This window comes from Schistocerca piceifrons, chromosome 1, assembly GCF_021461385.2.
Source record: "Schistocerca piceifrons isolate TAMUIC-IGC-003096 chromosome 1, iqSchPice1.1, whole genome shotgun sequence".
NCBI lineage: Eukaryota > Metazoa > Arthropoda > Insecta > Orthoptera > Acrididae > Schistocerca > Schistocerca piceifrons.
In genome coordinates this window covers 716,297,858-716,314,856 of record NC_060138.1, presented here as the reverse complement: position 1 = coordinate 716,314,856, position 16,999 = coordinate 716,297,858, and the positions used below count along the sequence as shown (strand labels likewise).

Sequence of the window (16,999 nt, the reverse complement as noted above, 5' to 3'; positions counted from 1 at the left end):
ATTAAACATCTCCGTAACGCTATCACGGTTACCAAATAACCCTGTGACGAAACGCGCCACTCTTCTTTGGATCTTCTCTATCTCCTCCGTCAGACCGATCTGGTACGGATCCCACACTGATGAGCAATACTCAAGTATAGGTCGAACAAGTGTTTTGTAAGCCACCTCCTTTGTTGATGGACTACATTTTCTAAGCACTCTCCCAATGAATCTCAACCTGGTACCCGCCTTACCAACAATTAATTTTATATGATCATTCCACTTCAAATCGTTCCGCATGCATACTCCCAGATATTTTACAGAAGTAACTGCTACCACTGTTTGTCCCGCTATCATATAATCATACAATAAAGGATCCTTCTTTCTATGTATTCGCAATACATTACATTTGTCTATGTTAAGGGTCAGTTGCCACTCCCTGCACCAAGTGCCTATCTGCTGCAGATCTTCCTGCATTTCGCTACAATTTTCTAATGCTGCAACTTCTCTGTATACTACAGCATCATCCGCGAAAAGCCGCATGGAACTTCCGACACTAGCTACTAGGTCATTTATATATATTGTGAAAGCAATGGTCCCATAACACTCCCCTGTGGCACGCCAGAGGTTACTTTAACGTCTGTAGACGTCTCTCCATTGATAACAACATGCTGTGTTCTGTTTGCTAAAAAGTCTTCAATCCAGCCACACAGCTGGTCTGATATTCCGTAGGCTCTTACTTTGTTTATCAGGCGACAGTGCGGAACTGTATCGAACGCTTTCCGGAAGTCAAGAAAAATAGCATCTACCTGGGAGCCTGTATCTAATATTTTCTGGGTCTCATGAACAAATAAAGCGAGTTGGGTCTCACACGATCGCTGTTTCCGGAATCCATGTTGATTCCTACATAGTAGATTCTGGGTTTCCAAAAACGACATGATACTCGAGCAAAAAACATGTTCTAAAATTCTACAACAGATCGACGTCAGAGATATAGGTCTATAGTTTTGCGCATCTGCTCGATGACCCTTCTTGAAGACTGGGACTATCTGTGCTCTTTTCCAATCATTTGGAACCCTCCGTTCCTCTAGAGACTTGCGGTACACGGCTGTTAGAAGGGGGGCAAGTTCTTTCGCGTACTCTGTGTAACTTGCGAGGCCTGCGTGCACTCTACTCACTTAAAACGCTCCTTGCCTTGCAAGCTCACAAGTATCACATGTTGGAGCTTAGATAAAGCAACAATGACAGAATGAGATTGACGATTCCATGTGAACTGTTTAAATACACAAGGCTTCTTCCAAAATTAATGAATAAACATGTTAATGTTGAAACAGTAATATTGTATTAATACTTTCTGGGCATGGCTCCACAAATTTAAATTAAATATTAAGTTTTATATATATACCCATTGAGTGACAAATAAACAGCCCCAGTTAGGATGGGTAATTTTAAATCAGAGGATGGGGTGGTTTGATGCAGACAGAAGCAGGTCCCCCCTTGATCCTCCACTGCAAATCCCATATTGCATTTTATACAGCCTATCTTCTTTCAAAGCAAATAAAATTAAGTTACTGTCCTTATCAAAAACTTTTCAGATGTTGCATACGGCTGCTATTCCAGCACAAATAATCAAATTTCTACCATTTTTTATTTCAGTTGGGATCATTCGTCATAAACTAAAAAATAACTTATTCTGTTTGCTATATTGTAGGTTCTAAAACTTTGCTGTCCACAATGTTTGCATTTATGGGGTCTTTTATTAAAGTTATGCATTCAGAAAAATAATTTTCAGTATCAGTAACATGAACTGTGCAACCCCTATCCAATAACCAACCAATCTGTACATTGTTACCTGACTCAATGTTATTGCATGTCATCATCGGTTATATGTCTGTTACAAAGCTGCTTATACCAGTTCCGGTCTATTGCTAGCCTTGGTGTCCTCAATACCGACCACTTCTTGAACCATATTGCTCACCTCGGCCACGTGACCGGTCATTACTGTTATGCTGATCGTTTTGCCCATGTTGCCAGATTCCATGACCACCTCCTTGATGGTGTGCACCAAGTATCCACAGATATCTGCTTGTTCGCAACTGGTAACAGTCCCTTTTGAAATGGCCTGGTTTTCTACATCTGTAACACAATTTCTACTGGTAGTTCATACTGGTTTCCTTTTCAGTATGAAATACTTTCGATTTTACACCTTCGCTTCCATCCTTACTTTTAAACCCATCATTTGAAGTTATTAAGTTTGAATTGATTCAACTGTTTGATCATCTTATTTCAAAACATCGGCCAAGTCCCGATATAGCTCAAAGATTACGCCAAAGTTCTTAATATATAGTTTTGCCATGCATTTACTGTCACTTCCACGCCTGCTAATTTTAATTCATTCACTGTTTTTTTTTTCCAAAAATACCTAAGAATACTGCCGTCTCACTACAGGCTCTTAACCTCGGTTAGACCAACTTGTTTCTGCAACTGTATTACAGTACACACTCCACAGTCAGCGGGCTCAGAGTTTATCTCAAAACACAACAGAATCCAACTGTAAACACGTCAGTAGAAAGACAATGAGCCAGAAAGATGAGTGCAAATGTGCAGAACTATGACACTAGAGTTGTGATGATGATACAATGAGAAGGTACTTAATTTCTGGACACACCTTGTACTACAGAAGCATTTTTTTTTTTTTTTTTTTAAACAACAGGTTGTGATAACGTGTCATATTTGCCACCATTCTTGTCCTTTAGGACAGCACAGAGATATTGCAAAGTGAAAATATTGCTAAATAGAACTGCTTCAGTACATTATTAATATGTTATCTTCATTTTAACTTTATATCCAGCTGGGCCCCAATGAATTTTTGTGATAAGTTTCACTGATATCTACTTTTAGTACCCAATATCCATCTGATCAGCCAGAACATTATAACCACTGACCTACTATCTGATACAAACCTGTCTAGGCGATAGCATTGTCACCTGGCAAGGATTGATTGGCAGTCAGAGACACGCTCAGTGCATGTAGTACCAGTGAGTGTGCTGTCTCTGTGTGAATGGGGAGGGCGTGTGATATATATGAGTTTGACCAAGGGCAGATTGTTATGGCCCAAAGGCTCAGCACGAACATTTCGGAAACTGCACAACTTGTCGGGTGTTCGACAAGTGCTGTGGTGATTGTCTTCAACACATGGCAAAACCAATGTGAAACCACATCCAGACATCATGGGGTTGGGCAGTCACCCCTCATTACATATGCTGGACATCGTAGGCTGGCCAAATTGGTAAAACAGGACAGGCAGCGAACTGTGGCGGAGCTAACATCAAACTTTTAAAGCTGGGCACTGAACACTGCTAACGATGGGCCTCCGCAGTCAAGGATCCATGCATGGGCTAATGTTAACATCACATCATCAGTAACTACGACGGAAATGGGCATGTGACCGTTGGCACTGGACATTGGCACAGTGGCAGAGCATTGTGTGGGCTGATGAATCCTGATACCTTCTTTGTCATACCAACGGGAGGGCATGAATCCTTCGTCTTCCAGAGGAACGGCTCCTTGACACCTGTACTGCGGGATGGAGACAAGATAGGCGCAGTTCCATTATACTCTGCGGAACAGTCACATGGGTGTCCATGGTTCAAGTGGAGCCCGTGCAAGGAACCATGATGGCAAGAAATATCATACATTGGTTGCAGAACATGCACACCCCTTCTCAATGATCATGCTTCCTAACCGCAGTGGCGCTCTTCAACAAAATAATGTGCTATGTCATAAGGTCAGGAGAGTTATAGAGTGGTTCAAGGAACAGAGTATCAAGTTCCAGTTGATGTGCTGGCCTCCAACTTGCCAGATCTGAACCCAATCAAACACATCTGGGACCTGACTGAATGTGGCGTTAGAGCACATCGTCCCCCTCTGCAGAATTTATGGGAATTAGGTGATTTGTGCGTGCAGGTGTAGTGCCCACTCTCTCCAGCAACCTACCAAGGCTTCACTGCTTCCGTGCCAGGTCATGCTGCCACTGCTATCCGTGACAGCCGTGAACATACTGGCTAATACGTAGGTGGTCATAATGTTGGGGCTGATTAGTGTATCTTGTTCGATAAGAGCTCCTGGAAAAAAAGGGTTGTTGTTGTTGTTGTTGTGGTCTTCAGTCCTGAGACTGGTTTGATGCAGCTCTCCATGCTACTCTATCCTGTGCAAGCTTCTTCATCTCCCAGTACTTACTGCAACCTACATCCTTCTGAATCTGCTTAGTGTATTCATCTCTTGGTCTCCCTCTACGATTTTTACCCTCCACACTGCCCTCCAATGCTAAATTTGTGAGCCCTTGATGCCTCAGAACATGTCCTACCAACCGGTCCCTTCTTCTTGTCAAGTTGTGCCACAAACTCCTCTTCTCCCCAATTCCATTCAATACCTCCTCATTAGTTATGTGATCTACCCACCTAATCTTCAACATTCTTCTGTAGCACCACATATCGAAAGCTTCTATTCTCTTCTTATACGAACTATTTATCGTCCATGTTTCACTTCCATAAATGGCTACACTCCATACAAATACTTTCAGAAATGACTTCCTGACACTGAAATCAATACTCGATGTTAACAAATTTCTCTTCTTCAGAAACGCTTTGCTTGCCATTGCCAGTCTACATTTTATATCCTCTCTACTTTGACCATCATCAGTTATTTTGATCCCCAAATAGCAAAACTCCTTTACTACTTTAAGTGTCTCATTTCCTAATCTAATTCCCTCAGCATCACCTGACTTAATTCGACTACATTCCATTATCCTCGTTTTGCTTTTGTTGATGTCCATCTTATATCCTTCTTTCAAGACACTGTCCATTCCATTCAACTGCTCTTCCAAGTCCTTTACTGTCTCTGACAGAATTACAATGTCATCGTCGAACCTCAAAGTTTTTATTTCTTCTCCATGGATTTTAATACCTACTCCGAATGTTTCTTTTGTTTCCTTTACTGCTTGCTCAATATACAGATTGAACAACATTGGGGAGAGGCTACAACCCTGTATCACTCCCTTCCCAACCACTACTCCCTTTTCATGTCCGTCGACTCTTATAACTGCCATCTGGTTTCTGTACAAATTGTAAATAGCCTTTCGCTCCCTGTATTTTACCCCTGCCACCTTTAGAATTTGAAAGAGAGTACTCCAGTCAACATTGTCAAAAGCTTTCTCTAAGTCTACAAATGGTAGAAACGTAGGTTTGCCTTTACTTAATCTATCTTCTAAGATAAGTCGTAAGGTCAGTATTGCCTCACGTGTTCCAACATTTCCACGGAATCCAAACTGATCTTCCCTGAGGTTGGCTTCTACCAGTTTTTCCATTCGTCTGTAAATAATTCGCGTTAGTATTTTGCAGCTGTGACTTATTAAACTGATAGTTCGGTAATTTTCACATCTGTCAACACCTGCTTTCTTTGGGACTGGAATTATTATATTCTTCATGAAGTCTAAGGGTATTTCGGCTGTCTCATACATCTTGCTCACCAGATGGTAGACTTTTGTCAGGACTGGCTCTCCCAAGGCCGTCAGTAGTTCTAATGGAATTTTGCCTACTCCCGGGGCCGTTTCGACTCAGGTCTTTCAGTGCTCTGTCAAACCTCTTCATGCAGTATCGTATCTCTCATTTCATCTTCATCTACATCCTCTTCCATTTCCATAATATTGTCCTCAAGTACATCGTCCTTGTATAGACCCTCTATATACTCCTTCCACCTTTCTGCTTTCCCTTCTTTGCTTAGAACTGGGTTTCCATCTGAGCTCTTGATATTCATACAAGTGGCTCTCTTTTCTCCAAAGGTCTCTTTAATTTTCCTGTAGGCTGTATCTATCTTACCCCTAGTGAGATAAGCCTCTACATCCTTACATTTGTCCTCTAGCCATGGGGCATGATGGTAACTGAAACATCCCCCAACTTGTCACAAGCGAGTAACCTTCATGACTGGGAAGATGATGCTGTTTTTATCAGAACTGAACCAGAGCTCATTTTGGACAAGCCCTCCACCTCCCCAAACTTGTCCTCTAAATGCTCTACAAAGAACTAAGGCTACATGGGCGCAAAGGATTCCCCATCAGCTCTCGTACATAATAGGTAGCGGGGTGAATAAGCTACACTGCCATCCTTAGACTTTCGTTCCTCCCATGGTGTGGCCACGGAGGGGAACGATTTGGGTCATACACGTTTGCATGAAATTGAGCCCTCGAATGCTTAGAGACTGCTGGCAGCTGGCCACCAGCTAGAGATGATTTACCACTCTTCATTGCGGGTCATCCGCCCTGATACCACCCACTCCGACTAAGGGGCCTCCCCACAGGCGCCACCCAGCCTCAGCAAGGGCCACCTGGCAGGATGGCCATTGCTGGGGAGTCCCGATGCCCGAGGGAGATGGGCATCTACTCCTTGACATATGTGGGGAGTTAACGGCACAGGCATCGGCAGAGCAATCCCTGTGTTGTCAGGGGGCTACAACCAACCAACAGGGTATATGGCGGCCCTACCACAACAGACTGGATACCGTGCTGGATATTAGGTGCAAGGATGTTCATGGTCATTGTCACCGCAGAACGCAACACTGCACAGTGAATGGTGGAAATCGCACCCAGGAATGTATCGTCGCCCAAGAGATGGAGGATGAGCGGGACTGCAATGCGACAACGAGAAAGATGGCTAAAGGTCTCAATGCACGGTGGACACAATGCACTATGTAACACGCCCTTCCCCAATTGGCTTGCTCTTCAGAAGAATTTTGAAATATGGAGGTCAAACCCTACAGGGGACCATCACATAAAAGCTAAAACATGCAGGACTCCTTTTAGTCGCCTCTTATGACAGGCAGGAAACCCGTGGGCCTATTCTTAAACCGGAACCCGCAGGGGGGAGGGAGGGGGTGATTTTTCACATAACCAAAGCCGAAATTACATTGTTCGCACTCATTATACAAAAATACGTCCAATAACATCAGAGACGAGCTTATGACTCCACACTCTGTGGAAATCACAATACTGCAAAGGGCTTACAATTTTTCTGCACACATGAATTCCTACTTGTTTTCATTACATTATTATTTCATAAATCAATCCAGAAATAAACAAAGTAAACAGTGCAGGTCTGTGTAATTAATAATAGAAATTTTAAGTGTGCAAATAATTCATAATTTCAAATGTTTCGAAAAAAATAATTTTAACTGTACATTCAGAACTAGTACTTATCGATTATAACAAAAAGATTTTATAAAGTAATTCGTTTTCATAAATTTTAGCTTGAAATATACATACTGTGTATAAAATGATATGGAAGTTTTCAGAAAAGCAAAAAGATAATACTGACCTGTCCAAAATTAGAAAAATAATACTGATGTTGACAGCTACTGTTGATGGAAAGTAATGTTAGAGGAGGATGTCCCATTACAGGGGGAGGGGTGGGCTGTGTAGGAGTTGCCAGAACACCTGTGAATGCACAATGAAACTCAGCAGTATTCTGTGGCAATGAGCGCACAGACAATCTTCTTTACTCTTTGATTTTTATTACTATTCTCTGCATTTACTTCAATTTTTTTTAGCATGGTGTTTGAGCTTAAAAATAAAATGTCATCGTCTGACTACTTCCGTGAATGTCTTTATTGGTCAGAGGTAATCTGTAGTTGGTTAAAACTTCTTTTCAAGATACTAACCATCCCACTCAATGGATTTTCCAAGTTCTTGGCCATCTTGGGCAGGATTACATCATCATCAGCAATCCTCAGAATATTTGTTTCTTCTTCCTGAATTTCAATTCTCTTTGCAAACTGCTCTTTGGTTTCTTTTACTGTAAGCTAAATGAAAATATTGGACAACAGGGTGGTTAGTCTGTTATACAATCTTCTCAATTAGTGCCTTATTTTTATTTCCTCTGACTTTTATAACTGCAGATTCTTTTTTACGTGGTAACTTCATAATTTCAAAGAGTTTATACCAGTTAAACATGTTTTCTATACCTACAAATGCCTTTCTTAAACCCACCTTCTAAGATAATAGATAGGGACAGTACTGTTTTGTATGTTCCTACCTGTCTCGGGAATCCAAGATGATCTTCCCCCAAGTTGATTTCACCAGTATTTTCATTCTTAATGTTAGTGACTTACTAAACTGATGGTTTGGTAACACGTCTATCAGCACCTACCTTTATTTTTGTACAAGGATTATTACATTCTTGAAAGCTGGAGGTATTTTTTCCGTCACATATATCGCACATTTCAGATGGAACAATTTTATTGTGGTTGGGTCTCTGAAGGGCCTTAATAATTATGAAGGTATGTTGTCTACTCCAGGTGCCTTGTTTTAACTTATTTCTTTCAGTGGTCTGTCAAATTCTTCTTTCACTATTGCAACCCCGATCTGATCTTTACCCACTCGCTTTTCCCTTTCCATAATTTTAAGTTGCTTTTCTTTATATAGCTCTTTACTTCTATTATATTGACATATGGAACAGTTAAATATGAAACCTGATGATGTGTCTTTGATTTTAATTCTTGGATTCCCTGATAACATCAAATGGGAAGCAACAGTAGAATACTGATAATTGTACTCTGTGTGTTATTGTTAACTGTAGTTAATCACAATGGCAAACAAATGAAATTATCTGTCAAACAGAAATCAGACAGATTTTTTAAATGCATGGTAAATGGTAAGTGGCATTCACGTTACCCATAAAACGTGCTTCTCACTACTACCAAAGTTTGTTTTCAATGACATCGGCACCTGACGCAGATTTTTTATTCAATTCATCCAAGGCATTTGTGAAAAACAGTATGGTTAAGCACGAGGGACTACCAAAAATTTAGGTCAGAATGAGACAAAGTGGAAATTCTCTTACACAGTGACCAATGGCCTAGGTAAAAGTATAAAGAGTAGTCCAATAGAAGATGAGTAGAAGGAAAAAATTAAGGTAGGAACGAACATGGAGTGTAGCAAAAGCAGGGGTTGAGAAGCTATGGACTAATCATGAAATACTTGAGTTTATGGGTGGAATATTTAACTGAGGTATGGGGATCCAAAGGCATGAGGTTTGATCTCCAGTTCATGAAATGATATTTTCTGTCAGTTACCAGCATTTTCACCTCTAGCAATAACTTGTTAATGTAAAAAGTGCCACATCGAACTGTCATTTAGTGTCCATATTGGATTGTACGTCTCCCTTCAAGTGGGTGGATAAATCAGTTCAAAGGTCAAAGGAAGGCATATAGGTATCACCTCCAATAGGATCATGGCTAGTGAAGCAAAGTGGTGTCCAGACCAACTTTTGGACTGCATGCAGCTTTATGCCACTGTTTTAAAACTGACATAGGAAGATAGTAGTATAGTATATTTAGAAATGAAATTAACAGGAAACGCAAACAGGTTAAATCAGAATGTATGAGAGGATCATAGAAAGATACTGAGAGAGGTATGACTGTAAGAAAAATGACATATCGTACAGGAAAATTAAACATAACATTGGAGAAGTACTGTCGTTTATGAATCTTCGTCATTTCTTGTAACGTAGGCATTTTTAAATGGTCTGCTGATGGAAGAAAAATACCTTCACAGCATTTATTGACAACAACGAATTTTGACTGCAAGCCATTTTCAAATGGGGGGAGAAAAACAAAACATATACATGTCAAATAGCCTAAGGGATATCATGGTAGCATCAGCAGAATATGTAAATTCTTCTTATGTCTATGCATGGTAGCAAGACATTGTTACGATCCATTTAAATATAAGTTGGCTAATTTTAAATTAATTGAAACCAGTTCATTTACTGTGGCCTAAAACATATGTGTAGACACTGACTGAACTGGATGCCTATCGTTCACTTTCCATCAGTCAGAAGATTTACAAAGTACGTATACTCCATCAATTTAATATCGCCTTAACACCAAGTGACAAATATGTACATCTGAAATATTCACAGTTAAGCATCATGACATTTATTTTGGGGTAAAATGTGTGACACATTTTCCATAAAAACAAGAAGATTGTCCACAGCCCATTGTTACATGTGTGTTAAAATATGTAAAATGGATATTGCCACCTGATTTATGTGTGAAGCTGCTTAACAGTCACATGAGCTGGAAGCATGAAGCGACGTTGGCTATTTCCTAAGTTGCCGAGTCTAGCAGTGTGGCAATCTTATGTGAGTACATTGGCGTGCTTGTTCTCATAACGGGTCGAGGAAACAGCAGCAGCAGCAGCAACAAGAACAACAACAAAAACAACTTGTACTTCCATAAACCAGGAAGAAGAAAATAAGCAGGAGTGTGGTATTTCAGTAATTCTTTCAATTTTGATCCTACATTTGCCCTTTTCAGCCCCTGGCGGGGTCAGGGATTTTCTCTGCCTCATGATGACTGGGTGTTGTGTGCTGTCCTTAGGTTAGTTAGGTTTAAGTAGTTCTAAGTTCTAGGGGACTGATGACCATAGATGTTAAGTCCCATAGCACTCAGAGCCCCTTTTCAGTCATGCCTTCACAGGATACCACGTTATCTGTTTTTTGATCAAGGAAAAGGGAAATTACTATACCTTATGGAGCAACAGCCACACCTCAAGATGCAAGCTGCTGAATTTGTTAAACCCTCAGTCTCTCAAGACTTAATAGCACGAACAATGCACTCATTGCAATCCTACCATCAGATGCAATTTTGGCTGGGGAAGAAAACTGATCCATGCCAGTGGGGCTGGAAGAAAAACTTAGCCTTGTTTCCCATAAGCATGACGAAAGATGCTTAACAACACGCACTACTGAAGATGGTTTCCTGCACATACAAAACAGGATGCACAGCAGTATGTGGGTGTTGCAATTCTGGACTGAACTGCTCCTCAACATGCAAACACTGTTGTGGCTTATCTTGCGAGAACACTCCAGAAATTGGGCTCAACAAGGATGAGGAAGAGATCAAAGGCATGGTCCAAGATGAGGGAGTTGCTGAAGGCATGCAATGGATCCTGAAGATTGGATGCTGGAGCTGCTGTAGTCTCCCAAATGACCTGGATGGAATTGAAATTTGATAAAATGTTAATATCTGATAGTTAATTTTTTTTTTAAATATTATCACACCCTTTCTTTTTTTTCTAAATTTTTTTTGTTACTCATAGGTAAATAATAATGACCATTACTATTTACTTGGGTTTAATTTTGGCAACCCACTCTTACCAATTAAGGCAAGGATAAAAATACACATGAATGAAGAAAATTAAAAACATATACATAGAGAACACATGTGTGCTCATTAGAGAGCACTCTTCACAATAGAAATTTCATTTCATTGAATAATTTTGACATAAAAGTAAAACAACAAAATGGACTTGCTTTGGCTTATATAAACACTTAATAGTGCTTTAAACTGAGAAACTAGATGCTTTTGCAACATGAAATTTCATGCACTACAGCTTTGGTAACTTGACTTTTGAGATACATTTGTTGGAGCCGACTTTTTAGCCAAACTAGTAAAAATAAGTGAACTTCGACAACTGATTGCGGATGAAGAGCTGCACCAATTTTCACATTTAAATAGATGATTCGGTACAAAATTTAACGTTTTTCATTTTGGTAACAGTAACATTTTCAGTAGGATGCAGTTTCCAAGTATAGGCAAAAATCTATAAAAGGTGCCAAAATTTCTTTGTTTTTTGGTCACAAAAAGTTGTTCCGCAATTTTTGGAGGTTGAAAACTTGGATTCAGCATACTCTCAACTATATACACAAGACAAAAAATAAAATCTTCTACCTCGTTTTTTGCAAGCAAAAATTTCCCCGTTACTGGACTATGTAATATTAAACCCATGCTAAATCTATGATGTCATGGATCAAAAGAATACAGTACCTTCCAGACAGGAAGAAATTTTAACTGGGTTTATGAAATATACAATACTAGAATGTAAAGCGACAGCTGGAAAATAATCTTTTGTCTCCTAAACTGGCCTCGGCAGCCAGAGACAGTTCTCTCTCTCTCTCTCTCTCTCTCTCTCTCTCTCTCTGTGTGTGTGTGTGTGTGTGTGTGGGTGTGTGTGTGTGTGTGTGTGGGCGCGTGCGCATGCACTAATTTGGACTAAGGCCTTTTTGGCCAAAAGTTTACTTGTTTGACAGTCTCTTTGTTGTGCCTAGCTGTGACTCTACATCCCTGCTATATGGTGAGCAGCAATGTCAAATATAAGAAAATATGTGATACATTCAACCTTTAGTGAGAATCACCTTTACCTACTTTAAACAATGAAAACTCTAGGTAGGAATAACAACAACAAAGAAAAAGACGGAGTGCTACTTACTGTAAAGATAAAATGCTAAGCTGCAGACAGGCACAATTAAAAGACACAAGTACATTTTCGGCACAGCCTTTGACAGAAAAAGACAAACATACACCATTTATTCACACAAGCAAGCACACCTCACGCACATCTGGCCACCACATCCAGCAGCTCAGGCCCCACTGTAACTATCACGTGGGATGGCAGCAGCAAAGGGTGGGGAAGGGATAACTTCTGTACAGGTGAGGCAAGGGAAGTGGGCTGTCTGATGGGATGTGCGTGAGCTAGAAAGCCAACAGGTGCAGCATCAGGTTTTGAGGCAGGAAGGTGGGGAAAACGGAGGGCAGCGTGTAAAGTAGGCTGAGTACGGGATCTGTATCTTACCCTGCAGCCATTTGATGAAAAAATGTTCTTAATTAGGTGTGACATCCCAGAGCCCTAAAAATAATAATAGTACACAGAACAGCTGTTTGTTCGAATCTTGTCAAGTGCTTACAAATTTATTTTCAAATCTTTATCAAAATGATTTTGATCATTATTTTTGATCAATTAATTGATTTAAGCATATTTTTAAAATTTCTAATCCTTTGTCACATCATTTTAATCATTGTACTAATTATTCATTTCCCGTTATTTCTCTTGAAAATAAATCGATTGGAAACTTTGTGCATTTTATTTTAATTATCTTTTATTTATCTATTGTAACATTAAATATTTAAAAATGCTGATCTATTGATTAAAAATGGGAGACAAAGTAATCTCTTTATATTGGCTGTGCAATGATGTCAAAAAATGCATTTTTTTATTACAGGATGTACGTTTTTGGATGGTAATTCTCATACAAACATTTGTAACACAAATTCTTCTTGAACTATGGACAAAGTAATGCAGCAGAATATTTAAGCAAAATAAGGGCTTGTAAATAAAACAAAATTCATGCAAAAAGGGGAAGAGAAGTAATAAATATGCAACAACATGGAGAAACATATAAAATGATACAATATAAGAAATTAAATCAAAGTTAATTCATGAAAATACATAAAATCACATGCACAAAGATCCCAAATGACGAAAGAATGGCTGGAAGACAAAATATGGGCATGAAGTATGGTGATTGAAATGACGTGACAAATCATTAGAAATTTAGAACATTGCATTTAACCAAGTTAAGTCATTTCAATACAGATTTTGAAAATAAAAAACATGGAACCTGATAAGAATTAAACCCATGACCTTCTGTATCTTAACCACTATTCTACACCACTGCCCTGTATAGCATTATCATTTTTAAGGATCTATGAATAAGACAAAATTCCCTTTTTTTTTTGGTCACTTACTTGCAAATGAGGGCCCACCCTGGTGAATGGCTGCAGGGTGTAATACCCAGGACCCAATCTTCATCACTGTACTGTACAGGTGGTTTCAAAAAGTCAGTCCCACTACTGGGGACCTCTCCTTGTTAGCTACAATTCCAATCCTGTTTACATGCCTGTAGATCGCTTGGTAGCTCAATTTTAAGGAAATTAGTTACCAATCACAATCAGTCATAGCAATAGATTAATGTGCAACTGAAGCTAAAGTTTAAGTACAAAATTTGAACATCCTGTGTATCAAATGGGGCAAGATCCAGCTTGAGGAAATGTTCATGGAGCTTAGGGCCTAGTGAACCTTCTTGTGCGTTGCTCTAACACAAAGAACAACTGTTCTGATAATTTGGTTATGGTGACACATTGGTTAGCACAAATAACTGCATCTGTATTGCTCTGATTATTTTTACCTTTGTTACATGGGTGAGTCTACAGTTGATACTTTCACATATCTGTAAAAATATTAAAAAAATAGCTTATGTTTGTTATTGCACTGATCGATCAGACTTAGACAAACAGTTGTATTAATAATCACGTGGAATGAGAAGAAAGTTATCTTCTTTTCAGATGATGCTAGCCCATTTGTCAAAGTCAAAAAACGATACTTAAAAAAAGTTAAACAATTTTTAATTTCAAATACCTATATGAAGAATGGGTTTTTCACTGCCATAATTACTTTCAACAGAAACATTTTTAAATATATTTGTGTCTTTTTGTCCCACACTTGACAGAGAATGTTTAGTCAAAAAGCATATATCACATCAATATCTACTGGTTCATAGTTTTACAGCTGGGGAAATACTTAATCCTTAAATACAAACTAACAAATGGACAAATGATGTTTTGTTTTTTCCTTTTCTAACTAGAAATTAAAATCATTGCCAATGACTTATTGATTTTGTATTCTTAGAAATTTGAAAAGCTTTGCTAGAATACTACAATGATGTCTTGTATTGAGAGGGAAAAAAATCATGTTATTTATCTAACCAGGTTTGTAAATGAACTGGAAATTTCTTGGCAGATATGACACATGACCTTAACACATAGTAGAATAGAAACTACCCTCTGTCACACTGTGTATAGATGCAAAAGATGTTACAAGTAATGTTACCAATACATTATGATTTCTCTATGTATCTTCATTAGAAAACTTAAGTTATAAATCTGCATTACAACCATTATTGAGAATTCGTTGGCTCTTATTAAAGGGTTCTCTTTATCTCTTGAACTACTGTAATGTTCTATATACAGAATGTTAAGAATGATCCAGCACTGTCTTAAGCAAAAGGTTGCAAATGACGAAAATAAGCTGAGGGTCTCTTAGTTTCCAAACTAACATCTCTTTTATCAAATAAAAAGCGAGAAGACCTAAATCACCTACAACTGAGTTGTTATGTACAAAAAGAGAGCAAGAACAAAAATAATTGCTTCATATTAATTTGTCTATTGGAAGGGGGCAGTAATGGAATTAAATAGAGGGATGAAAAGGCAACAGACTCTACTGAAACGAAAGGCGGCAAGAGCAAGGCCATTAACATGGGATAAGGTTACAGGATCTAAATCAACAAGACACAGCTGGGAGGGTGTGCAAAAGAAAAACTGCATAGGGGAAAAAGACACTGACAACAAGAAACGGTGAACACTGTAAAGCCAAGTTGAGATTAGATGCTTGTATGCTGAGAGATGTGCCAGATGGAGAAGCAGCAAAGGAAGGGCCAACATAACAGTTTCAGGGCATCAACATTAATGCTGATGGGACAGAGCAAAATGGCTGTTGGCAGAAACAGCTATTGTCATTAAAGGACTCATCAACTAGTCAACAATGGCTTAATTTATTTATTGACAGTAAAATATTTGACAATGACTGCTAATTCTTATAGAATGTCCTCTGGTGCTGGTAGGCACTGCAAACAGACTTTTCTCTTGGAGTGAACATAATTTTGTTCTGAAATAAACATTAATAACTGTAATCAAGTATTGGATAAAAGGAAGGATAGAAAAAAAAACTGTAACGAATTACACATAAGTGACAACAGTAATAAGTTCTGTAATTATCAGTATATTCACTATTATTTTGTCTTAGATCATTTCACATTTGACAAACATGAGTTACTGATATACACAAATGCAGGAAAAGCGTAATTATGGCAATTCTGTAGTCAATTATCCCATAAATGTTGACTTCATTAAAATAACACTTTTCTTCCTTAGTAGTTCCCGTAGTGTTTCAGCCTGTAAACAGAATAATGGGTCCCACAATTATACGAATATTTTCCATTTTAACACTGAAGAAAAAATATATATAAAGCAAATACAAACCTGTACAGAAGAGCAGTACTTTTGTTATTTCCCACAGACAAATAACCACTGTTTCTAGAGAAGTTCAGGCACTGTGGCCTGGAAATTTTTGACTCAAATGCTGGAAAATTGCTAAAGACAGTCATCGATGGGAAGTGAACCTGAAACACACAACCATGAAAGCCACAGATTGGTCGAAAATTTTAATATTAAATCGTCATAATTTTTCCTGGAAAGCGTGCCAAGAAATAATTGCCAAACATTGTCCCTAGAAGATACAAAAGAGAAACATGTATCAAACAGTTTAAATCTGCATGTGCTGTCATTTGCGAGAAAATTGGCACGTTAAATAAATAGCTATTAAGTCAAACTGTTTCAATTTCCTAATTTAATCTGTAAGGGGTGGGACCTGAAAACAGTGAGTTCTGTATCAAATGTGTTTCTATTATTATGCCAAATTACAACCTTAAACTTATACTTTCCTGGATTGAAAGTAATCAGCAACTTCTACAATAAAATCAGAAACATTTAACTGAGTAAAATATATTTTACTTCCAGTAGATTTGTAAAATGTAAAGTGAGAAAATTTATTTTGCCACCACAAGCGAAACACAGTTCAATTCACTGAGAGCAAAGCAAAGCTAGAGCTTCAATTACACTGCATCAAGATAGTGGACAACTCAGACCTGAAAATGGAGTTAGGAGAGGTAGCCAGATTTAACAAAAAATGTATTCTGTTTTCAAAGGAGATGTCTGTAAATCATTAATTTGCAGTTAAACAGGAATAAGCATGGAATTTAATAAAGCTTGATGAGAGAATTGCTGCAAATTAAGAATGATGATTAGCAATGACTGTAACAAACCAACGGAAGATGGCAAATAAATGAAAAAGAGAGATGATGGCTGTAACATAGAGACTACCATCAAACTGAAAGAGACAGGGCATATAGACAGATGAACATAAAGGAGATGACCTAAACACAGTCATCTGCAAGCCAGCCGACCTCCCCCCCATCATGCGGGAGATGAACCACCGTGGGTGGGAAAAGGAGAC

General features: G+C 38.7%; 1 protein-coding gene across 1 annotated transcript in view; it reads right to left on the bottom strand.

The window, feature by feature from the left end:
* Positions 1-15,686: 15,686 nt before the first annotated feature.
* Positions 15,687-16,999, bottom strand: part of LOC124710937 (U3 small nucleolar RNA-associated protein 18 homolog) — a 70,623-nt gene continuing 69,310 nt past the window's right edge. The window contains exons 9-10 of the mRNA XM_047240964.1: positions 15,967-16,106; positions 15,687-15,879 (exon numbers count right to left, since the gene is read on the bottom strand). Of these exons, the coding sequence (XP_047096920.1) occupies positions 15,855-15,879; positions 15,967-16,106 (165 nt within the window). The 3' untranslated portion in view covers positions 15,687-15,854. The remainder of the gene's footprint in view (positions 15,880-15,966; positions 16,107-16,999) is intronic.